The sequence below is a fragment of the Hemicordylus capensis genome, chromosome 2, assembly GCF_027244095.1.
Source record: "Hemicordylus capensis ecotype Gifberg chromosome 2, rHemCap1.1.pri, whole genome shotgun sequence".
NCBI classification, from domain to species: domain Eukaryota; kingdom Metazoa; phylum Chordata; class Lepidosauria; order Squamata; family Cordylidae; genus Hemicordylus; species Hemicordylus capensis.
In genome coordinates, this window is record NC_069658.1 from 404,351,201 (window position 1) to 404,367,037 (window position 15,837).

Genomic DNA, 15,837 nt, shown 5'->3' on the forward strand with positions numbered 1-15,837 from the left:
GTCATTGAGGCTATGGGACTCATGGGGTTAGATTCCTGGAAGGCAAAAAAAGCCTTCCCAAAAAGCTTTAAGATGCTGAAACATGTGAAATAGCGTGCCATTGCCATGCTCTCCAGGTGTTCAGCAATGCCCCAGTGTGTGTGTGTGTGTGTGTGTGCGCGCGCGCTGTTTTTAAAAAGACAAATGAGCCAGAAGATGTCAGCAAGAATTTACCTCAGAGGTAATTTCCAACCACCCCAAACCCACGGAATTAACCCTTTTTTGCTGCCCCCCTCCTCATGTATGCCAGTATCAGAAACTGCGGATGCTGGACTGGCGGCAAGCTTCTCCTGTACTCTAATTAGGAAAGGCTGGTGGTAGGACTTGCGTGTTTGGCTACTAGGCAGAGTCTCCATTTTGCTGCGTGATCTTGGCCAAGCCACTTGGCTGAGATAGACTGAACGCTTGAGCTGGTGTGTATGTATTTGCCAGATGAACTTGTTTTAAATTATGTAAGTAACACCTCATACATGACATTATCTCATGGGTTTGGGAATGGGGAGCACCACACATTTAATGTGTGTAAAGATTGTGCATATGTATGTAGTATAGACTTCATTCCACATCCTATGCATTTGTATACATTCATGGAAGTAATACATCATTTGTAAAGTGGCTCTGAGAAACAGACTCAAGCTGGGGAGGAAGAGGAGAAAAAGTACAAGCAATGTGACCCAACTCCAAGGTGGGAAACAGTTTGTGCCCATTTTATTAAACAACTCCCAACTGAGAAGAAAATGGCATTGCTTTGAAGTGGTTAAAATGGATTCCCAAAAGAAATTGCTCATTTTATCATTTCCACAATTCATGTTTGTCATGCCCTTTAAAATGCTGTCTCTTGAAAGAGGAAATTGAATAATTTTTGACCTTTAATGTAAAGTAATTTACAGTTTTATCTGTAAAATCTGTTTTGCTACTTATTTTTACAGTTTTATACAAGCATTATGGCTAAACTTAGCAAAAAAGCTGCTTCTGTCAGTCTGTGAAAGCTGCCTCCATGAGGATCAGTAGCCAACACACCCTAATGAATGCCACCATTCATTAGCTTCAAATGCACATCTCCTTACCTAACTGGGGTGGGTGGGGAGTGGGATACAATATCTGCATGTTTTTCAGAATATTGTTCGCAAACACTATACCATATTTCCCAATACAGAGACTACTGATAAGCGTTTCTTGCCTCCAGCACAATCTCCTGGTTAAAAAGCAGGGCTGGATTATAAAAGGCCTTCAGACTCAGAATCTGATTGACAGAAACTACAACTCCATCAGTTGCAGTCAAGCTCACCCCCCTCAAGGATCCGAGGAAAGCTCACAGGCATCACCCTGACTTGCCTGATTTATTAAATCAGTGGATGTGGAGAATGTGGATTGCTTCACATTGAGAACATAGGTATGTAGGAAAATATCCTGAAGTCTGCATGGAGATCAGCACTCAAGGTTGCACACTTGCATATCCAGTGAAATGCACATTCAGGCAGTGGTTACATGGGATGATCTACAGGCACGTTTTATGTTTTTTTCCTTCATAGAAGTGCTTTCTATGCACAAAAACCCTACAAAGTGTGCATATGTGTGAGGAGAACTGCAAACACTGTAAGACAGTCAATACTGGAAATGCAAGAAAGCCAGAGCTAGAGAAAGAATCTAGTTATACATATCAGGTAACCAGTTAGGAATGATTTACAAACAGTTTTAAAACCCAAGCAGGGAGATACTACATTCTGGGAGTGGCTGATAACTTGGAGTGGCTGATAAGAAAGCAGCCATTCCCCTGTAGATGAAAAATCCTCTGGTTTCAGAAGAGCCCCAACCCACTCTTCCCTCTCAGTGGGCTCAAGGTACCCACAAGTCATTGCTCTAGGAGTCAAAAAAGATAGTTTCAAACATCTGCTCAGCACAAGAGCCAAATAAGCCACGTATTACTGTTTAGCCGGACTGCATTTCCACAAGTCCCTCAACATTTAACAAGCCAGACAGGTCCTTATGGGGCATCTTCCTTATTCACCTGTTCTCAGTCTCGTGTCTGATCTGCATTGTGCAGGTGGATGTCCAACAATGAATCAAAGAGAGGCTCAGACCACTACATGTTCCTCATACCGCCAACATGTTCCTATTTTCCCATTCAGATGAATGGGAAAATAGAGACAGGTTGGCAGATATGGTTCTTTTCTTTGTTGTCTGCTCTTTAGTAATTCTGGAACTCTCTAGCCATTTACTGTCTTTCCCTCCCTCTCTTTTTCCTGACCTTTCTAATAGAAAATCCACCTCTTTCAGCAAAACCCTTCAAAAACTACTGAGAACCCTACATGACAGACTAATGTATCTTCTCTTTCAACTTGTGGTTAGTTATATCCGTTTTGCTAACTTAGCTCTAAGTGTTTCCTCACATTGTGGTAGCATCTCTCTTCACATTACCCTATATATTTAAAGCCTGCTAAATGAAATAAATATTGAGGCCTAGCCAATACAAAACGGTTCCCAAACCTGTTGCTATTCTAAAATATAGTTCACCATTTTTGTAAAACTGGCAAGGTTATTTCATTACAACTAACACAGCATTTCTTTCTTTCTTTTTTTAAAGAGAGCTTACAATTTAGGTAATTTGGACTGGGTCTGAGAAGCCCAGAGACTGACCACTATACAGTGGGAGAGGAGAGAACAGAGAGTTCCAGACTTTAGCAGAGAGTGCAAGAAAAGCTTCCATAAAGGTGCCAACAGGAAGTTCCTCCTCCATTGACCTTTTAGGACATTTGTGGTCACTCCCCAACTGACACCAAACTACTTTCACCTCTTCCAATACTAGGGCTTAAAAAGGATGCTACAAGCCAGCAATACACTGAATTATAATTTGTAAGCCAGTTCCCTCCCAAATGCTGAGAGATTTAGGCCAAAAAGCAAAAGACCGGACTAAGCAGATTATGAGAATCTGTCGAAAGAAATACTGCTCTGGATTAGAGCTGCTCCTTGGTTAAGCCTCAAGGGAAGGCGTGCACACAGAGGGAAGAATTCCAGACTCACTAGCGAGCTCCGCTCCGATAAGAGTGACTATGGAGAGATTATCCCTCTTTCTTCAATAGTGCTGAGGCAGATACTCTTGGGGTGGGGGTGGGGAGAAGTAAGCCCCTACAAGGTGTCACCCTGTCTTGGAGCCCCGCCCCCCACCTGCCCTGATGCACCACCTCTTGGATGGAAGACAATTCAGCCCCTTTGTTTGCAGGGCCAAGACACCACACACACACACACACACAAGATCCCACTCTCTCACACTGTATTGATTCATTCTGATTAATGAACGTCCTCTGGTATAATCCTTGTATTCATTAATGTGAACGAAAATCCCCATTTCATCCACGAATGCACATTTAAAGGAGGGGGGAATCCATCACAATTGCCCTAACTGTGAATAGAGCAGGGTAGGGCTAAAGGGTGTCAAGAGGTAGTTAATTCACAGTAAGTGACCTTGAGTTTGCACACAGAGGCAGTCACAGAGAGATATCCCCTCTCTTCAAAACAAATAGCAATATGAGCAGATCACAAAACAGTCACCCTATTTTCCCCTAGTAGCACTGGCTCCATGATTTCAGTTTGCCACTTGATGTTATGCTTCCTGAAAGGACAAGGAGGTTGCCCTGACACCAAAATAGAAAGGAGTGCAAGACCTTTGCAAAGCTAGGCTTGAGACAGTACAGAGCAATTAACTCAGCAGAAGAGAACAGTGGCGAGTAGGAATCTCTCCCTCAGACAGAGAAATCCCTCCTATACTGGCCAACAAAAAAGGAGCTTCATTGCATTGATAGACTGCTTCTTACATGGTAGTTCATACGTGGGTGCAGATATATAAGCTTAAAAAATGCATTCGTTCTCCTGTATGAAGGATGCCCATGTGCACAAGATTTTTTTTTTTAAAGCAGAGCTCCAATAACAAATCTTTTCCTGAGTGTTTCCCCCATGTATTTTAAAAGGAAAACGCAGAGATCCATGCATGCTTGTGCTCTTATTTGGTACAAGTCAAGATACCATAGTACAAAAAACATATGTATCAGCAACCAAGTATGAACTATTGTCAAAGCAGCAGCTTTTTCACGTAGTATATCAATAATTCAGTTTCTCTCAGTTTCTCCAACAGGGGAAACCTGGTAAAAGCCATCGACCACCCACCACAAAAAACCCAACACACACGGAACAGCACAGCAGCGACGCAAACTAGTTTTTCTTGGGAAATGGCCAAACCTCTCAGAAGCCTAGCATGGGGGAACAATAACATGAGGATCTCCCCAAAGTAGCACTGAAGTTAGCTATCTGAGAAGATCTGCTGCTGCTCAGTTGGGTAGAAGAGGAACCTATATCCACTGGCCCTGTCTTGATCCTAAAGGTTTTCATTGATTTACACTGCCATAAGGAAAGCCTGGGGTGGGGGGAGAAGAGAGGAGAAGGGCCTGAAAACAGCAGGGGATTGAAAAGGGTAGAGTGGGGAGGGAATAACCTCAGGATAGAAAAATAAGCTTGATTGATCTAGAATTGTAATAAAGTTGAAGAGCAAGAATAAAACTTGAGACTTTGAAATTATCAGATTTGCCTAAAATCATTTATTTCCTGGCATGCTGCAAGCAAAAAAAAAGGTAGGGTTAGCATAACATGCAGGGAGCTTCACTCCAATCAATGCATTTAAGATTCAAAAGGGACTAGATGCCCAGTTTGCTCTGTATTGTTGCACTTGCAATCAAAGCACCCTAGGGATCTGAAGGAGCACTTAGCTATTTGTTACTCTGCCGACCCCCACCTCACCCATCCATGGTTTATGTATTTATCTTATTGCATAGGAACAATACATGCAGAGTTTTAATGAGCCCAAGGCCCTGGAAGTCATGTGCCTGAGTTAGGGAAGAAGGCAAGTCATGGGAAGAGCATGCCAGTTTAATCAGTGTGTTTACTCTCAGATACAGATAGCTGCATTCAGCTAATGAAAGGAAAAACCTCACCCTTCCCCCACACCCGAAGGCTCAGATCACCCTCAAACAATTAAACAGAAGGGTATTTGCAGTCAAAGAGATAAGCAATAGAATGTAACATGCAGGACTCCCCGCAAACAGATGGAAAGAGGAATATATCTCAAACAGATGTAAGGGTGCCATTTCCTCCATGATTGCATCCATTGATGGGCAGATAAAGTTGGAAATTTAAGTTTATATTGTAAACGCATACATTTATTATGTGTGCCTAGTTTTTAAATTCTACCATTTGAAAAGGTAATGAAGATTAGAGTCCAAAGATGAGTCAAAGTTAGCCCAAAATCAAGACTGTCTCCTGGTTAGAAAGCCCTAAGCAGTTTCAGTTCATAAGAGAGGAAAGGTCAGTTTAGTACAGAACTGTCACCTGGGATGATCCACGTGTCCTGTGTAGATGATAAAATAAAGTGTGCCGTCAAGTTGATTTGGCGACCACAGAGCCCTGTGGTTTTCTTTGGTAGTATACAGGAGGGGTTTACCATTGCCTCCTGCCACGCAGTATGAGATAAGGCCTTTCAGAATCTTCCTATATCGCTGCTGCCCGATATAGTACCAGCAGGGATTTGAACTGGCAACCTTCTGCTTGTTAGTCAAACATTTCCCTGCTGTGCCACTTAAGGTGACATGTGAGAAGAAAAGTGACCTAGTTTTTGCCCAAAGACCCAGGATACTTATAGCCCCAACTACTCCCCAGTTTGGGCAAATTTAACACTGCTTCATAAAAAGCAATTTGCAAAATGGCAGTTGCACAACAGGTAGAAGAAAGGCATGAAAGGTAGACAGTCTTCACCTGCAAGATCCACACGGCTCTCTGGAAAATCCACACTGAAAATAAAGAACTGCAGATGCTCATGATTGTTCTGCTTGTCACAAACTTTTACCCCTCCTTAGCAGTGCCCATGGCAGCTGCTTCCATACATTTTGTCCAATTCATTCATCATTCCACCTTACACGGTTGCATTCACACAGCAGTGGTATACAATTGTGAGCAAGAGTTCAACTTCTGCTAACAGAACAAGCCAGATGAGCAGGGAGCAGCTACCATGGGTTCTGATGACGATGACGATGAGAAGAAGCAGCAGGATATTTATATACCACTTTTCAACAAGCATTCTCAAAGCGCTTTACATAGACATAGATAAAGTGGCTACCTGTCCCCAAAGGGCTCATAATCTAAAAAACAAGATAGACACCAGCAACAGCTGCTGGAGGAATGCAATGCTGTGCTGGGGATTATGTGGCCACCATGAGTTGTGCTCTTACCAGCTCTAAATGGGAGAGTGGAAAGAAAGAGAATCTTCAGTGAGGCTCTTCTCGGGAGCAGCAGGAACCGGGCTAAGGGAGTCCAGCCCAGTTCCTGCTGCTCGTGTGTGCTGCAACAGGAACTGTGCAGCTCCCGGCAGCAAACCTCTGTAAATGCCCCCACCTTTAAATGAGGTTAGCAGAGCGAGTGCTCTGCTAACCCTGTTTTTTCAATCGTGAGTCACAACGGCATGGCTCTTCTCTGTGCCGATTCATGAGGAGACCCCCAACCAGGAGACGACAACAAGTCTCCTGGCCTCAGGGGTCTCCCCAGAATGCCCAGGGCATCCTGGGACATCCGGGGGCAAGGTGGCCCCTGATTCCCACCGCCTCTACCAACTCCGCAACGGAGCTCCGTAATGGAGCTGGTAACAGTGTGGGCGGCCAATCCAGTCAAGCCCACTCTCCCCGGCTCTCTGCACTGCTTGTATGGAGAGCCTCAGTATGTTAGAGATCCTCAAGCTGGCTGATCCTGCCTTGGTTGCCTTCCATTAGCCATTCACGCACTGGAAAGCCTGTTCAAGTGATTTCACAGTACCAGTTATCTGGGGATGGGGGAGAGCCTATATCTTGTTTTTAAACTGGAATCTGATCAGTCCCTCCTAGCCATTAGTAGTTGTTTCTTTAGATGGGTAAACACTCCCTTTGGCATTAAACAATGAATGTTTCAGTAAGTAGCTTAATGAACCAGGCAGGCACAGGACTGCTGATTTACAGGCTACTGAACAAACAAGACTGCTTCTCCAGGGCCTCCACAAACCCACCCCTAACAAATTTCCCCTTTTTAATTGACTTCAAGACCAAAAGAAGCAGTTCAGCTTTTTGTTCACGTGGCAGAGGAGAGGGAACAGTGCTGCCAGGAGGTTCTCTGTAGGCCCTGAAGCTCTTAAGGGGACATTTGCACATGTATGGACACTGCCACATCCTCCAGAGAGTGGGCCCTGGGCAGGCATTTCCCCCTCATTATGAAGAACATTTACTGGTATTAAGAATAACCCCTTCTGGAAGACCGATACTTGATAAGTTGAAGTGCATTTAAAGTGCACCTTCCTTCCAAGGGGATTTAATAGGTTTGGCTTGCATGTTTGGGGCTTGAACTGAACAAGGAATTTTCTTCTAGCCCTGGTGACTGCCTCCAGGTGTGTCCAGGGAGGGGGAAGAGGATGGGACACAAGTGTGGCATGGGTGCTCACTGTCTTCTGAAGTAAATGTTCTCCTTTGTGCGATAGGCAAGGCTAGCATAGCAATGTGACCTCCACTGACCTCTCCCTGCAGCACATCCTGGTTTGCAGCCTTCTACTCTATGAATGCATTTGTCTAAAATGGTTCAGAGTATATGGAAGATTTTGTCTCTGGGTAGAAGCGGGTTGTCTTGGGGTAGACGATCCATTGGTCTTTTGCCCTTCTAGACAGTTCCCTGGTGCAGCTATAAGCCGAAGTTAGCGTTCTTTACCAGTAGTACCACTGAGGGGTGAGCCGGGCACTTGATCCATTATTTGCTTAATCTCCCATTCTTCCCAATGTTAAATCTCTCACAATACCCAGCTCTGGACCAGCTCATCCAAAGAGATTCAACACCACCCAAGCCTGCAGGAAGCTGATAGGTGAAGTTGTGTGCAGGGAGGAGACAAGGACATAGAGCTTTCCCTTTCCAGAGACTCCCAACACTGCTGTTCTCCTTTAATTGACTCTTACTCCATATGCAATTAACCTCAAGCCTCATGGGACCCCAGCCAGCCAGCTGTGCCATCTGCTCAGGGGGTGGGATTAAGAGCTAAAGGACTCCTCCACACCCCAATCTCCCCCTTTCTCTTGGGATTAGCCACAAGAGGAATGAGTACTGGGGCAGAAGCCCTCTGGAGGAGAGAGAGTATAAAAAGCAAGGCTGCAGAACCTAGGAGCAGCTGGAAATAGACCCAACACACCTATTCTTCCAAGGCAGACAGGAAAAGGCAGTCTAAGAGTCCCTGTGGTTTGCAGCCTTCATACAGGAAAATGAATCACCCAAAGGTGTTGGATGCACTTTGCCTCTGTCTCCTTCAGGAAGCAGTTAGTGAAACTGGAGGAGAATTGCATTTCCATTCACAATAGAGCAACCTTATTTAGGACTGGGAGAAATGTGACAAGGGGAGTCTGGTCACGTACACAAGGCAAAATAGCCACATGTGCTTTTGTCACACATTATGGTCTGCAGGCAATTTTTGTTCATGGAAGCAGCAGCTGACATCCTTACAAAGTACACACACATCAGAAGGCTCTGTCTGTGGGGATGCAACAGGGGCCCACGTGCAACTACCCAAGTCCCCCGTGCACGTGGTTCCACAAGGGAGAGTAATACTTCCAACACTGCTCACACTCCAGAAGCGCTCTGTAAGGGAGGAAACACGTTGCAGTGGCACAGCAACATTTCTTCTCTTTCAGAGCACTTCCGGAGTACAGACAGAGCTGGGAAGTTGCGCCTGGTAGCGCAACAGCACACACAGAGAACTGGAAGAGTTGTGTGCAGGCCCTTGTTGTGTCCCCACGGAGCCCGCTACTGCATGTTCTTTGTTAGGATGTCAGCCAGTATCTCTGCAGGACATTAGTTTCTGGTAAAGCGTTTCCTACTAAAAAAACGGGGTTCTCAATATTAGCATACCTGTCAAACACTTAAAGCAACGTTTTCCAGATATTATGGTCTACCCATCTTATTTAGATCCTAGCTGTATTTTGGGAGAGACAACCAAGTTCCTTGTTAATCCTCACATACAATCCTCAGGGCTGTATTTCCATTTTATAATCAGAGAACCAAAGTCATGGAGACCTCGAAGTAGTACTGGGGAACCGATTCACCCATGGTCACTGGAAGAGTCCACTAATAAGCAGGTGACTGAACTTAGGAGTTTAAGATGCATTGGACCACACTCTCCTCACAAATAAGCCCTTCCCAGTGGTTATTGTCTCCCCACAAGACTCATCCAGGTCACCTTCTTAAAGAGCATTCTCTCTCTCTCTCCACCGGGCCCTGCGAGCACGTGCGCACCCCACCCCCAAAGGGCACCAGTGGCTAATCACTCATGCTAGGCTTTTTTAAAATGGTGATAGTCTTCTGTAGCCAGTCCACTCACCACAACGCTTTCCTTACAGCTTAGCTGGGGAGGGGAGAAAAGCAAGCCTGCAAACTGTATTTGCTATACCGTATCTTCCCATGCACCTCGCCTTCATGACATCCCGTATCGCTGGCTTCTCTTTCTGCAAAAACTTAGGGAATGTGAGACTCAAATAGTTGTCTAACTATTTCTACCCATCAAGTGAATGAACGCCCTATTTGAAAGTGACATATTATGGCCAATATGCAGAACAATCTCATGCCTCCTCTTCCCACCCCACAATTAAACAGAAAGAGACTTGCAGCTCAACAGTCCAGGGGAAGCCAGTGATGTGGCATGTCTAGGAGTCCATCTTACTACCTGACATTTTCTCCATTGATTGCCAAGACAGGTAAGCCCTCAAAAGGGAAGGGATCAGTGTCATTAGAGATACTACTAGTACAAATATTTATACCACTTTTCAACGTTCTCAGAGTGGTTTATACAGATAAATAAGACAGTTCCCTGTCCCAAAGGGGCTCATAAGCTAAAAGGAAATGCAATGTAGATACTAGCAGCAGCCACTGAAGGAGTGCTATGCTGGAGTTGGATAGGGACAGTTGCTCTCCCTGTGCTATATACCAGAGAATCACTGCTTTGAAAAACTGTGCTCAGTGACACCATAGAGAAAGCTATAGCAGACAATGGCTGAAATTCATTCACCTCCTGAAAAGGGCTTGGGGGGGGGGGAATCAAACCAACTAGATAGGGCTATGAATGACACCAGTACCCTACATAGGACACTTCTTAACATCTCAACATTTGCAGCCAGCAGACCCTTCAAATGTTGACAGCAGTGCAGCAAATGTCCACTTTACTGAGCACCAAAATCTCTGCAGCAACAAGCATGTTAGCTAACCAATCCCCTCCGCCCCACTTCTGATGAATGTGAGCCTCTACAACAACTATCTTAGAGAGCGCTTTCTTTTACATGACCCCCACTGCACGTTAAGGTCATCTGAGGAGGTCCGTCTCCAGTTACCACCAGTTCGTTTGGTGGCGACTCGGAGGCGGGCCTTCTCTGTAGCTGCTCCTGGGCTGTGGAATGCACTCCCAGCAGAAATCCGTAATTTGAGATCATTACTGTCCTTTAGGAGAGCCCTTAAAACCTATCTGTTTGGCCTGGCCTTTCAGGGTTTTAATTAGTTTAAATTGTTTTAATGCTAACCTGGTTTTCAGGGTTTTAATTGTTCTGATAGTTTGTTTTTTAAGATGTTTTTAATTGGTGTTCATATATATATTTCTGTTTTAATTGTTATTGGTTTTAATGGTTTCTGTTTTTAATTGTAAACCACCCTGAGCCATTTCGGAAGGGTGGTATAAAAATCGAATAAATAAATAAATAATAAATTACTGGATCCAGTTACAACTCGGATGTGGCTACCCCTGCCCTTTACCAGATCTAGTTACCAATTACTCCATTTTGAAAATATGAACAGAATGAGGAGATCATTATCCAGTTCAATGCCAGTGAAGCTGGTCTTGGTGCAGTGCTCTTGCAAAATGAACAGCCTGTGTCTGTTCATTTTGCAGATGAAGTGGTATTCAGCCCAAACTGAGGAGCGGGGGAAAGGGTGCCTAGCAATAACTTTTACACCTGTGGGGAAAAAAATCTGACCAATATTATAGGAGATCAGAAATCCATCTGGGCTGACAGTGGTTATAAGCTACAAGTAATTCAAGAAACCAGTGTAATCACCTCCAAAATGCCTCCAATGCATGCTACTCAGACTGCATACAAGAAAACAGATGTACGTAACAGATCTCCAGTACAGGGCACTGTGGCCCCAAAAATGCCCCCAGTCAGGCAAAACTGAAATATTCTGTTCATCTTATGTAAGTGAACTACAAGTGGAGGTAGAAGGCATTAAATCAAGCAAACTACATAGCCATCTCAGAAAGGACTTCAAGGAGTCCAGACTTCATGGAGTCCTAAATTGAGCAGGACAATGAGCTAGTGTTTCTATGTCATTTTATCAGGTTGGCCCGATACCTGGGAAAAAGCTCTAGTGTCCACTCAAAAAGAGAGAGGAGAGCCCGTCTTGTGGTAGCAAGCATGGACTTCTCCCCCTAGCTAAGCAGGGTCCACCCTGGTTGCATACAAATGGGAGACCACATGTGAGCACTGTAAGATATTCCCCTCAGGAGATGGAGTGGCTCTGGGAAGAGCAGAAGGTTTCAAGTTTCCTCCCTGGCATCTCCAAGATAGGGCTGAGAGAGATTCCTGCCTGCAAACGTGGAGAAGCCACTGCCAGTCTGGGTAGACAATACTGAGCTAGATAGACCAATGGTCTGACTCAGTATATGACAGCTTCCCATGTTCTAAAAATACTGATGAACTGCCAGCTCAAAAAAACAAAACAAAAATCCCAAATACACCAGATGTGTAAGTTGGTGATATAAAGGATCCTTCTACCTCACTTCCAAACACAGATGGTTTGGGTGACAGCTATAATCATGAAGTCAAAGAAAAACTGAAGCAATGTATATGCTCTAGATGGTACAGGTGTATATAGTGTGAGCCTACAAAGGCCCCCCGTAGGCATAGCAAACCACCTTCACGTTACAAAGATAATGTGATGGACACCACACTGAGCAACTTATCAGTACTGCACAGGGTTAAAGTATTAAGTGTCCATAATCTTTATCCTGAAGGGTTATACCATAATGTTGTTTGTGTTTTCTTAAATAAATGAGACACTGAGGATGTTATGTTAGGTAGGCCTCCTTTCCCTCAGAGGAACATGAAGCAATGGCCTTTCCTGGCTTTATACGAGACTTGGAAGGGCAGCTCCAGAATATGGATTAGACGGCAGAGGGAAGCAGGGCTCAACCAACCCCAGGTGCCAGCTCACCACTAGAAAATTTAATCATGGTATTTCGGCGCTACAGCTTAAGGGGAGAGGGAGTCCTGACAGCGTTGCTGTTAGCAGTCACCTCTTCTCCTTCCAGCGCTAACAGTAGTTTGATCCCCCCCCCCCCAAATCATGCCGTTGAAAGGGAAAAGGAGGGCTGCCTGCTGCTCACTGGCATGCTCAGCTGAGCCAGCAGCAGCAGCCAGTCGCAGAAGCATTGCTGGTGGGTGGTGGGTCCTTCTGCTTCCTCTCCCCAGAAAGCCAGTCTCTGCCCCACAACCCCACCTAGCTACTTAATACAGCTACTAGTCCCTGCTGGCTGCCTCGTTTGTGCACTCTTTTGGGGGCGTGGGGGTGGCCAGCAGCTGCCGCCACAGAGAACATGAAAGTAGATAAGGCTCAGCATTCCTGCTGCAGTCCCTTCCTGCTGCCAGCAGCAGCCGCCGCCTACTGGCCCTTCTCCTTTGGTTCCGGTCTTGTGTTCCTCCCCACTCAGAATCTGAATGCTATTGCACAGCAAGAGAACCACAAGCCAGATGGGAGGCAGTAGATGGCTGCTGTGCTGTTCCCCTCAGGGAAAAGAGAAAGCAACAAGAATTCATCTTGTGTGTGTGAGATTCCCCCCACAATGCTTAAAAGCCTGTGTGTGGGGGTGGGGTGGGATCTGGTCTTAAGCTCTTTTTTGGCATCCAAGCATGAGCGGTTGGGGGGAGATAAGAGAATCCTGGGTTAATGCTCCAGCTCTAGCAAAATTGACGTGTGGTTTTTCCCACCATATCTGCCTTTTGGTTTCCCATGTGGTGGTTGGAGTAGGGTTGAAGATTAAAGCCAAACTAAACTAATCCGTATTTTTCCCTTTGTGCCTTTGCTTATTGTTAAAAAGTGGTACATAAATGTATTATTAACAACAACAAAAAAAGGTTCAAAATGATTTGCACAGCAAAAATGTTTAAGGCAATTACATATTTTTATGATTTAAAAAAAGAGGAAAAGTTCCAAGCAACACGAAACCTCTTTTAGTATTTTTTCACTTTTCTCAATGGTTTTACATGTATGCAGTCAAACAGTAGTGTCAGATTTTGTTTGAAGTAGATCTCAGTTTGAAACCCTGAATCCAAGACTCACTCATCCTGACAAGCTGGAGGTGGCAGCCGTGGGCACTAAAGGCAGCACAGCTCCCATTCCTTTTCAGAGCTTCCTTTGCTCTTCTCCCCACATCCTGCCCTGTCCACCCCAGTGTTTGAGAGTCAAGCTGCCTGCAGGCTGGCCATTCATCAGATAGAGCTGTGCAGGCTGGTTAATCATTGACTAGCCTGCACAACTCTACCACCACATGGGAAACCAAAAGGCAGATATGGTGGGAAAAACCACACGTCAATTTTGCTAGAGCTGGAGCATTAACCCAGGATTCTCTTATCTCCCCCCAACCGCTCATGCTTGGATGCCAAAAAAGAGCTTAAGACCAGATCCCACCCCACCCCCCCACACAGACTCTCATTAAACACTAGGGTGGAGCAGAATGGGGAAGAGAAGAACAAATTGAGCTTTGAGAAGGAGAGGCAGCTGTGCTGCCTTTAGTGCACCCCTCCACCAGCTCGTCAGGCTGAGCCACTCCTTAAGGTAAAGGCTTTCAAGATAAAGTGTGCTGTTGAGTCTGCGTTGATTCCTGGCACCCACAGAGCCCTGTGGTTGTCTTTGGTAGAATACAGAAGGGGTTTACCATTGCCTTCTGCTGCGCAGTATGAGATGAGGCCTTTTAGCATCTTCCTATATCACTGCTGCCTGATAGAGGTGTTTCCTATACCAGCAGGGATTCGAACTGGCAACCTCTGGCTTGCTAGTCAAGTCATTTCCCCGCTGTGCTATTAGGTGGCCTGAGCCACTCTTGCCCAAGCCTAAAAAGTGAGTCTGATTACTAAACCCAAAGAAAATTTGTCCTGAAGGATAGAGTCAGAGCAGCAGCACTAAATGATCAAGCGTGATTAATAGAACCCCAGGCTTATTTGAACAAGGCACTACTACTACTTTTCAACAAAAGGTTTCCAAAGTGGTTTACATAGGATTAGGTGCTGGTTTTAACTTTTAAAGCCCTAAATGGCTTGGGACTGGGTTACCTGAACATATGCCTTGCTCCAACCTGTTCCTTAAGATCTTTGGAGGCCCTCCTCCGGGTGCCCCTACCAAATGAGGTGCGATGGGTGGCTACTAGGGAGAGGGCCTTTTTGGTGGTTGCACCCTGTTTATGGAATAGCCTCCATAGTAAGGTTCGCCTGGCTTCATCGTTTTGTTTTTTTAGAGGCCAGGTAAAGACCTTTTGTTCACTCAAGCCTTTTAATTCGATTGTAACTGATTTTAAAAAAATGTTTTTAAGACTGTTTTTGTATTGTATTTTCTCCCCCGCCCTACTTTTTTTTGTCTGTTATGATTTGATGTGTGTTTATCTCATGTTTTAATGTTGTGTTGTAAGCTACCCAGAGAAAAATGTGTTATGGGGTGGCTAACGAATCATCATCATAAGACAAGTCAGCTCTTCAAGAGGATCTAGTGTTTTTAAAATACACTTCTGGGAAAGCACCAGTGTTATGGAGTTACTGCTCAGTTAAGGCCTTTCCTATAAGAGCTAATTATAAGTTAACCATGAAAGTTGCAGGTACCAACACACATCCTCAACCACATTTTTTCGCCTGAAGGGAACTCACCAGCAGATGAGGCCAGCTACCACAGCAGTCCAGGTGATGCAGCAAGAATTGGGTCTCTTGGTCTCAGACTCTTCCTCCTTCTTGCAGCAGCAAAAGCAAATCAGGTAGATGCCAAGGAAGACCATGTTGAGGCCCAAGAAGATTGCTCCCACCAGGGCCAAAAAGAGCAGGGACTGGGAAAGGAGAGAAAGAGGAAATACTTTATCATTTTTTTGCCAGCACATCAAGGCAGTCTACAATTTTAAAATAGTGGAATGCACTCCGACACAAAAAGGAAAGAGGTATGGGGAAGAAAGGAGAGCAAGCAACTAAATTACCAATTCTTACCTAATTGTTAAAGTGACCAGATGGAACAGCTGCTGATGTGGGAAGGGACTAGTCAAATGGTGGATTGGACTAATGGTAATGGAGGCGGCCTTGCCATCTCACCTCTCCCTCAGATGCAGTCAGGTGAAGTGTATATGAGCAGCTTTGGTCACAAAAAGAAAGTTGTTCTCCCACTCTGCTCCATTAACATGCATTTGAAGATATACAATTTACCAGAACAGCGTCCTGAGAACATGCTCGGAAGTTCTACCCTGGAGCTGATGCACCTAGAAGCACCACACCGCCATGCTCTCCATTCTTACAGCATTTGTCTGAACAGGCAAATGACTTAAGCATGATGGGGGCAGTTTCTTGGTGAATCAGTGCAGGGCTTGCCAGCATAGGACATTGTACATGGAGTCCCTTTTTGCATGTGAAAAGGGCTCATATATTAATTTAGTAACGTGCAAAGTGGTCCTCACTTGCCTTCCCACCATCC

The 15,837-nt window shown here is 45.0% G+C and overlaps 1 protein-coding gene across 1 annotated transcript in view; it reads right to left on the bottom strand.

The window, feature by feature from the left end:
* TTYH2 (tweety family member 2) overlaps positions 1-15,837 on the bottom strand; it is a 102,448-nt gene that overhangs the window by 39,073 nt on the left and 47,538 nt on the right. The window contains exon 2 of the mRNA XM_053298422.1: positions 15,033-15,205. Within this exon, the coding sequence (XP_053154397.1) occupies positions 15,033-15,157 (125 nt within the window). The 5' untranslated portion in view covers positions 15,158-15,205. The remainder of the gene's footprint in view (positions 1-15,032; positions 15,206-15,837) is intronic.